Raw genomic sequence first — 9,165 nt, 5'->3', positions numbered from 1 at the left:
CTAGGAGTCATCCCAAACTCCTTTCAGCTTCAGCCTCAGACCCCACCCTCGTCTGGTCCTCTAGGCTCTCTGGGTAAAGTATAACCAGATGGCCGTCCTCCCTGCCCCCCCGGAAGACCCCCATCTTCCCTCCCCCATTATGGGTGCATCTCTGCAGTCAGCTGTGAAGCAGACACATCATCTCTCAGCTCAGAAGCCTCTCCTGGCTTTTCCGTGCTCGTAGGCTTGCCCCAGCCTCATTTCCCTGTCAGCAAACAGGGGCCAGGTGAGCTGGGCTTTGGGGGATGAGTAGGAGTTCACTAGGCCAAAAAAAGAGGAAAAGACAGCCTAGACAGAAGGAACAGCCATGCTGAGGCGCGGCAGTCATAAAGCTTGTGAGTAGTAGCACATCCTTGGTTTGGCCCAAATACAGGACGTGTGCAGCCAGGGAGAAGGATGGAGCCTTAGATGCTAGGCAGAGAAGGTTGGACTTCATTTTCTAGGAGGAGGAGCCACAGAAGCTAGAGGAGGGGCGGAGAATCACGTGATTGCATCTGCATTCTCTGGACTTGCTCAAGGAACATACTGGGGAGAGACAGGCTGGGACACATATATTAAGCACTGACTGTATGCAGGGACTCAGGGGGCTCGGCCATCAGAAGATGGGTTTGCCTTTAGGGTGAAGCTCTGCTTGTACGATTTCCCCTCAGAATAGCCACCGGCCTTGTAGTGACTAGCTCTGGGGTGTTTACAGAGAGAGGCTTGCTGGGACGGGACTGAGGTGTCGCTGGCTGGTACCCACTGGGCTGCTGAGCCGTGAGCATCTTCTCAAGGCCGGTCTCCCGGTCCTTGGAGCCAAAGCCCAGCCCTGGCCTTAGCTTCCTTCACCCTCTCGGCTGCACCAGACACGTGGGACCCTGAGCTGGCCGCTCCTTCTGCACATGAGGCCTGACAGTGCTCGGGAGCCACCTGGGCTTCTAGATAACAAGGCGCCGTGGACCCGAGCCTTCCTCCTGGCCTTGGACAGGGAAGAGCCTGGACGCTCATCCCTGCCAGGCCCCCCTCCCCCTCCGGTTTTCCATGAGGAGCTAGTGGACAGCCGCGGGCCATGCTGCTGTCCCCTTGATCCTAGAGCAGGGACCCTAATTCTAGCCCGGGGGCCCAGCTGCCTGGCCTCAGGGCGGTCACCCGTCTCCAGGGTTCTCAGAGGTAGCGAGGTCCCCATCACCTCATCGCCTGGCTGAGGGTTAAAGAGCACGGGCCTCGGGCCTGGTTTATTAGGTGGGACGCTGAGGATCAGAGTGGTTAAGTGACTTGCCCAAGGTCACACAGGCAGCTCGGTGTAGCAGAGAGCTCATCCCTGAACACCACCTCTCGTGACTGCGTCCCCACCGGCCGTGAGTCCAGGGCAAGTCCACGGGCACAGGTAACGTTGTGCCGCGTGTGTGTGTGTGACGCCTGGGGTCTCCTCTTGGCCTAGATCCCCAAGCCCACCCTGTCTGCAGCTCACTGTGGCACCAACCTTGGTGGGAGCCGCTGAGATGCCCTTCTCCCTTGAAGGGTGCCTGGGACCCTGAGATGGTCATTTCACGCCAGCTTTAGAATTGAACCCTTGAGTCGCTCGGAGATAGGCAGGCAGAGCCTCTGCCCACAGCCCGCCCCATCCTGCTCGCCCCTGCGCTGAGGTCACCTCTGTCCCGGGGGTCCTGTTTGTTGCCCCCGGCCCTGGAGGACAGGCGGGGTCAGATCTGGCCTGATGCCCTCCATCAGCCTGGAGCCATGCCTTCCTCCCCAGTTCCTCCAGGGTCCCCTGGGAGCTCAGCACATATCATTAGACTTTATTAGAATCAAAGAAATGAGTCATATTTGCAAACAAGCCCTGCTCAGCCAATCTCCCCCTGCAGCTGTCAGAAGGCGGAGGCGGCATGGAGAGAGCCCAGTGCGGCCTCCTTCTTGGGGCGGATGGGCTGTTTTATAATTGTTGCCTCCGCCAGTCTCCAGGGAAGAGCTATCGCCAATAAATGGCTGGCCGGCATTCAAAAGGAAACGATTTGGCCCACTCGGAGGACGTATTTACATCTCTGAGTGCCGGCTGGACGGCAGCGGGGCAGCCGACTCCAAACAGACGTCCAGGCGATTCTTTTTTGGATCCCACCCTGGAATGAATCAGTCCTATTCTCGGACAAGAATGCAGCTCACCTCCTCTCTGTGTGAGGGGTGCAGAGAAGCCTGGGGTGCTGAGGCCTCTCACCGAGGATAGCATCATACCCAGTGGTCCCCAGGGTGGCATCAGAGAAAAAGAACCAGGCCTAGGGTTGACTGTTTTTATTTTTTTTTAATCTGGGTAATTTCAGGTGAATTCCTGAACCTCTCTGAGCCTCAGTTTCCCCATCAAGCAAATGGGTGTAATTAATCGACTCCACTCATGTCTGTTGAGCACTCACTATGTGCCAGGCGCTGTTCTGGATCCAGCAACGGTCAGGACAGACACAGGCCCTGCCTCCACGAAGATGATGCTTTAATAGGACAGACAGACATGGGACAGACAGACAGTGCAAGTAACATTGTAATAGACAAGCAATGATAAATGAAGGAAGATACAGCCTAGAGAGGGAGGGAAAGAGAGTGGCCAGGAGTGCCTTTTCCATCTGGTGGCCAGGAAAGGCTGCCTTGGTGAAGGGCTGGGGCGCAGCCAGTTCAAAGGTCCCGAGGCCAGGGGGGCTGGACCTGTTCAGGGCACACACCAGAAGCCAGTGCGGCTCAGGGAGGAGGGGCGGGGGCTCTGGGCATGAGGAGGTTGTGCCTGGAACGTGTCCTGGACGGGTTCCCTGTATGCCCGTGGTCCCAGCCTCTTCTTAACAGGCACCACCCTGTCTCTTTAAGATGTCTGCAGCTGTCTGTCAGAGTGTTTGGCCAGCCTGTTCAGGGAGGCAGGAAGGAATGGGGCAGGCAGGTGGGAGCCACGGGAGGTGTGGAGCAGAGGCCAGTCGTCACCTGCCTTGGGTGTTGCCAGATTCTGTCTTGATAAGAACAGACTGGGCGAGAGTGGAGGCCGGAATGTCACCGACGAGGCTGCTGAAACAGCGCTCGGGAGCAGTGGGGGCCGGGAAGGGGTGGGGGCAGGGTTGGGGCGATACAGCCGGATTTGGGGGAACTTGTGCAGCCTCCGGGGAGGTTGGAGGCACTGGCAAGGGCCAGGGCACCACAGCAGGCCCTCCCTGCCCCTGGGGCCCGGCACTCTGCAGTTTACCGAGCAGTCCCGTGCACCAGAGCGGGAAGACCCAACAGATCCTGGGCCGTGCCTCGTGGGCGTCTGACAGGAAAAGGTCCTTCAAACTGTGTCACTTCAGGAGGGATTCCGATAGGCCTGCACGCTCTTCAGCCTCCCAGCTACCCCCGAGGTGACTTTGGAAAGGATGTTGGTTACTTTGGCCGGGAGCCCACATTGGGTTCTGTTATGACAACCCCTGATTGACGAGAGGACGTTCATTCCGTTCCTAGAACGTCTGCACAGCCGGCCCCTTGCAAGCCTTTGTAAGAACCTTAATTTTCTTGAAGGTGATATGTGCCCATTAACAGCATTCAGACGGTTTGAGAAACACATTCCCTGGTAAGGGAGCCCCCTCCCCTGCACCCCCGGGCCAGCGACTGCTCCATTGTCTCGTGTGTCCTGGTCACTTGGGTCACCCCTGGGACATCGCCCCTTATCAGCGCGCAGGGAGATTCCTGAGGCCTCGCAGGCTGCGTGACGCTCCTCCACGCGCCTGCTGCACGCCTGCTCGGGCCCCTCCCACAGCCCTCTGGGTGGTTGCTTTCCTGTGTTTGCGCCTGCAGACAGAGCCGAGGTGAACAGCTTGAGGTGTGTGCTGAGTCATTTCAGTCGTGTCTAACTCTTTGGGACTCCATGGACTGTAGCCCTCCAGGCTCCTAGGTCCATGGGATTCTCCAGGCAAGAATACTGGAGTGGGTTGCTATGCCCTCCTCCAGGGGATCTTCCCAGCCCAGGGATCGAACCCATGTCTCTTACATCTCTTGCATTGGCAGGCGGGGTCTAGGGCTACCTGGGAAGCCTGAACAGCTTGGGGTGGACCCTGTCATTGGTCATATCATCCAGGAGAGTCTTGAGATAGAATTGCTGGATCACAGGGAAGGTGCCTTCAACGCTTACTGCTGGCGCCTCGGAGGGGCTTTGCCACCAGCAGCGGAGAAGCAAGTGCGTGACTCGGTTTCCCCATTGTGGCCTCCGTGGCTGGACGGCTGCCAAAGCAAGGCCATGCGGCCCCCTCCCATCCGTAGTGGGCACCACGGGTTTGCCCAGCACAGCGGTGAGAGCTGGCAGGAGGGTGCCTGTGACCTGAGCGGGGGGCGGGTGTGGTCAGGATTGGGGCTCTGAGGTCTCGGTCCCCTCGGTCAGCTCGCCCATGAGGAGAAAGGAAAGGCCTCTTTTGACTGGACACCCCGCGGCAGTGGCTGAGCACCTGCTGTGTGCCTCCTCTGCGGGGTGTCTGGGGTCTGGTAGGCAAGACAGACTCCCCCAAGGGCAACGTCCAGGGTGAGGGGGCAGCCGGCGAGCCTGAAGGACACTAGGCATCCAGAGCATCGCGGGACACCTCCCTGGAAGCCTGGCGGCGGAGAGGGGCCTCCCTGAGGCTGCCCATTCACATGGACCTTGGCCGCTGCCCAGCAGGCCCCGGCTTCATGGAAGGAGCCGAGCCCTGGAGGTGGCGCCGGGAAGGGCCTGGGTCTAAAGCCACCGCAGGGCCAGGCCTGTGTGCTTGTACTCGACCAGCTGCACAGCCTGCCTCGTGAGGAGGCCCCTGGCCCTGAGGGTCCAGTGAGCCCTGCTGAAGCAAGGCCTGGAGCGATTCTTGTTATAGTGAAGGCTCTGTTTTCTGTGTTAATCAGAAAAGGTAGTGGCACCGCGAGAGCACGCGCGCTGAGGCTCGGACAGCCCCGTGTAGGGTGGCAGCTCTGCCACCTGTTGGCCGTGTGGCCGTGGGTGATTTGATCTCCAAGCCTCAGTTTTTCCCATCTGTAAAACGGGGCCAGTGACTTCCAGCCCTTGGACCAGATGAGATAAATTAGAGAAGCCTCGTTGATGTGACCTCGGTATCTGGGGGAGCCCCTGGATGTTGGGGTGACCCACAGAAAGGCCTCACCCGAATGCTAGTTGAGGTGGGAACCTTGGATTTATTCAAGGTCCTCGCTTTGAAACATCTTTGGAAAAAACTTAGAAGCAGTGAGGATGTGTCCTGGGCCAGTGGGCCCTCTGAGCCCTGAGCCTGGGGATCGGCCTGCTTGCGGAATGGCTGAGAGCTGCGGGTGGTCTGGGGGCGGGAGCTTGTGTTCTGCAGAAGAGGAGACAGAGGGCGGCTTCAAACGCCCCTCTTGCCGCTCCTGCCCAAGACTGTGGCCCTTGAACAGGGAGCTGGGTCTCTGGGGGAGCCAGCTTCTCCTAGGGAACATGAGCCTGTGACAGCAGAGCCCTGGGGACCAGTGTCCCTGTGCTCAGCCTGGCTGCCCTGGGTCACTGCCACAGCAGTCAGAGCTCTGGGACCATGGGGTCAGTTTCTGGGAGTTAAGTTTCATGGTCTCTCAACAGCCTGGGGGCCCCAGCCCAATTCCAGGAGGTGTCTGCCCCTCGGGGCGTGTCTGAGTAGCACTGTGGGCGTCTCCCCTGGTCAGCAAGGCTCTGGACCGAGTAGGGTTGCTGGCTGTGATGACTGTCCTTCAGACGGTTCACTCACCTCCCAAGCCCGTCACAACCCCGGCCGGGGGCATGGGAGGAAGCAGCACTCCCTGGGTGCCCGGAGCTGCCCTGGGGTCTCAGCCCCGAGACAGCGATGGCCACCGCAGTCCGCTGGCTGCTGGCAGCGTCCAGGGCCAGTTGTCTGCACTTTGTGCGGCTTTCCTCCTCCCCTACGGAGAGGCGTGTGGGTGTCCTGCAGCCGCAGAGAGAACCAAAACCCTGGAGACGCATCCTTCAGTGAGAGACCCAGATAAGGAATGGGGGCAAATCCAAAAAAAGGGACAGGACAGAGCGTGTGGGCTGGCGGGGTGGGGGCAGGCAGGTGGTTATTCCCATTTTAGAGACGAGGAGACTGAGGCAGGCAGTTGGGTAACTAGCCCCCAGTGGTTAAGTTAAGTGGTTAAGTCAGTGGTTACACGCTGGAGCCCAGTTGGAACCCAGTGTCTGCCCACGGGGAGCACTGCAAGGGTCTGTGAGAATCGATCACATGGGAATCAGTACCTAGTTCACAGATGAGGAAACTGAGGCTTAGGGGTTTAACGTAACTTGCCCAAGGCCTGGCTGGATAGAATCCCTGTGCACCTGACTCAGGAGTCCAGACCCATCCCCTGGTTGGCTTCCCCATGACTGGTGTTACCTAAGATTTCCCAAGACCAGCGGGATTCCGCAGCTTGGAGGCAGGGTTGAGCCCCAGCCTGCTGGAATCCTGGTGCCGGCTCTCCCAGCCCCAGGCCAGCCCGTCTGACTTGGGGCTCTGTTTGCTTGAAGGCGGAAGGTGCTGAGCTTGTCTTCTGGAATTGACGAACCGGGTGCTCTGAAGTGGGACCTTGCTCTCTGCCTCCTCCTCGTCTGGCTGGTCTGTTTCTTCTGCATCTGGAAGGGCGTCAAGTCCACGGGCAAAGTGAGTTGTGCTCCCCTCCCCTCCCGCCTCGTGGAGCCAGTTGTGCTCCCCTCCCCTCCCGCCTCGTGGAGCCAGTGGTGCTCCCCTCCCCTCCCGCCTCGTGGAGCCAGTGGTGCTCCCCTCCCCTCCCGCCTCGTGGAGCCTGGCCCTCTGCAGGGTCGGCTCGGGTCCCGCGCCCCCGGGGCCCTCCTGCTCGAAACTGGTCCTAATTAACCAGTTCTCCTAGCAAACCCGGAGCCCCCTTGGTTGTGGCGTTTGCCCATTTCACGATGCAAATCCGGCCCAGCGGGTCCAATTTCAGTTATTGATGGTTTGACAATCAGCCCGCAAGATTCCTGAAACGGAGTAGTCTGCTCTCCAAGCACCGACACACCACTGGTACCCCAGTAGGGAGTGGTGGGTTGTGTGGATGTTAGCGGATAACAAACCCTGAGATGCCACTGCAAAGTTAACTGGTAACGGTGTTGTTAGCTACCAGCTGCTCACCGGCCACAGGGACCCTTGCGACCTCAACATCCCCTATCGACTCTTTACAAATGTAGACCCACGGGCTGACCCCAGACCTGCAGAATCAGAAGCTGCATTTGAACACTTTTCCCCCAGATAATACAAATGTGCACCGAGGTTTGAGAAGCAAAACTTCTCAACTGGCATTTTTGCCGCTAAGCCAGATTAACTGAATTATTTTGGCCTTACATTTCAGCTGTTAACTAGGATGTTAGTTATTAAGGAGAGCTCTCACCGATCGTTAAGTCGTTTGCTTATAGCCGAAGTGCTGGCTGTCGCTGAAGTATCTGCTGCTGGTTAACATGTTACATAGTGACCAAGACGCTAGCTGTTGACAAAGGTGGAAGCTGAAAATTTGTGTTACCTTATTGATGCAGGTTTTAGGTGTAGCTTGTATATTGTCAATAATGAAACTGTTAGCCTGTAACTGAAATATTACCTGTTGTGAGAGCCGGGCGATGGATGACCTGGTAAGCAGAACACTGGCCAATATAATACCATAGTCGTCCTGGTGGCGAAAGACCCCACAGAGGGTTCCCTTGGGCTCGCCGGGGTGAACCCAGGGCACTAACTGAGCCACAGCGTAAGTGTTGGCTGGTCTACCCTCACGTGCCCCCCTGTCTGCCATCCCCTGACCCCCATCATTTGCATCTGCATCCGGGACAGTCTCTTTAAGAGAAGTCCTCAAAGGTCAAAAGAGTTGAGTTAAGGTGGCATTTGAAGGACAGTGATGGGCAGCGGGTGACGTCACTGGGAGAAGGGACAGTCCCAGCGAGTTCTCCCCGGATGAAGGGCGTCTTAGGTAAAGTCACGATCTAAAGAGACAAGAGCTAAAGGGGGCGCATAACATGGTGGAGGAAGACAGGCGCGTTGGGTTCGGTTTTAGGCAAGGCTCACCAAGAAGGGCTCTTAGAGGTGTAGATCTGTTGGAAGTGAGGGGTAAGCCATTCAAAGGCCCAGAGGTGTGTCCGACCAGACCCCCGGGGAGCCCCTAGTCCAATGGAGGAGCTGATGTCCGCCAGGAACCGTGGGCCTCCCTCAAGACACGTGCAGAGGCAGGAGACCAGAGTCGAAACGAAACGGAGAGGACGCAGAGCTGTCCCTCGGCGGCTGACGGACGTGACTGGCTGGAGGTCCCCCTGCCGCCCCCAGAGAAGAGGCTCTGGGCCCCCAGGGGCAGGCGTGGCCCCCAGAACAATAGCAGGGCTGGGGCCAGCCCCCGGGGAAGCCAGGACAAACACAGGGAGGATCCGAGGACTTCCTCGAGCTCCTCAGCGGCCGCCGCTGGCCGTGACTTCCAGCCCTGGCCATAGACCAGGTTTGTGGCCACCGTGGGGGCCGGATGGCCTCATCCTGGCTGTGGCCTTGCTCAGTGGCTGACCCCAGCGTGGCCGGGGTGGGGAGGAGGGAGCTCCCCGGCCTGGGAGGCTCAAGACCTGAGTTCAGGTCACTTGGCATCTCTGGATGTCAGTCCCCTTGTGTGTAACAGCATTCGTCCTTCTGAGGGTCTGACACTTGGCCCAGAGTTCACTGCTGCTCAATTCATCCAAGAATTTGCGATGGTGGTGCAAACGCTCTGCGCCTTGCTTGTGGGCCAGGCACCGTTCCCAGCTCTGATTATCAGCTCTGTTAATCTCCTGACGTCTGATGTATGCGTGGCTCCTACTCCGCTTTAAGTGGAGTAGTGGTAAGAGGAGATGTCTTGGGGGAAACGGCGGGGCAGAGAGGTTGACTTGTTCACGTCTACACAGCTTGTCGGTAGCCCGGGTGGCATTTGAGCTCGGGCAGCCCGGCGCCCAGCCTCGGGGCCCTGCGTTCTCCCGCCTCCTGTGGCTGCTGCTCTCACAGCACGTTAGGTCGCAGGGGGTGACAGGGATCCAGACCCTCCCACAGGAAGGGCGGCCCCATGAACCCCAACGGCAGTTCAAATCCCAGACGCAAGCACAGGCCAGCCTCTCCAGACCTGGTGTGGGGTCTTGGCTCTGCGCCCATAGCCAGCATGACCAGGGGCCAGTCCCTTCCCCCAGGA

At 58.7% G+C, this 9,165-nt stretch overlaps 1 protein-coding gene across 5 annotated transcripts in view; it reads left to right on the top strand.

Annotated features, from left to right (window-relative positions):
• Positions 1–9,165, top strand: part of SLC6A6 (solute carrier family 6 (neurotransmitter transporter), member 6) — an 85,233-nt gene that overhangs the window by 54,161 nt on the left and 21,907 nt on the right. For all 5 annotated transcript variants that reach the window (XM_010862487.1, XM_010862485.1, XM_010862484.1 and 2 more), the window contains one exon: positions 6,497–6,629. In XM_010862487.1, the coding sequence (XP_010860789.1) occupies positions 6,497–6,629 (133 nt within the window). The remainder of the gene's footprint in view (positions 1–6,496; positions 6,630–9,165) is intronic.

Source organism: Bison bison, unplaced genomic scaffold (genome assembly GCF_000754665.1).
Source record: "Bison bison bison isolate TAMUID 2011002044 unplaced genomic scaffold, Bison_UMD1.0 scf7180017864482, whole genome shotgun sequence".
Taxonomy (NCBI): Eukaryota; Metazoa; Chordata; class Mammalia; order Artiodactyla; family Bovidae; genus Bison; species Bison bison.
This window is presented reverse-complemented; position numbering and strand designations above follow the sequence as displayed.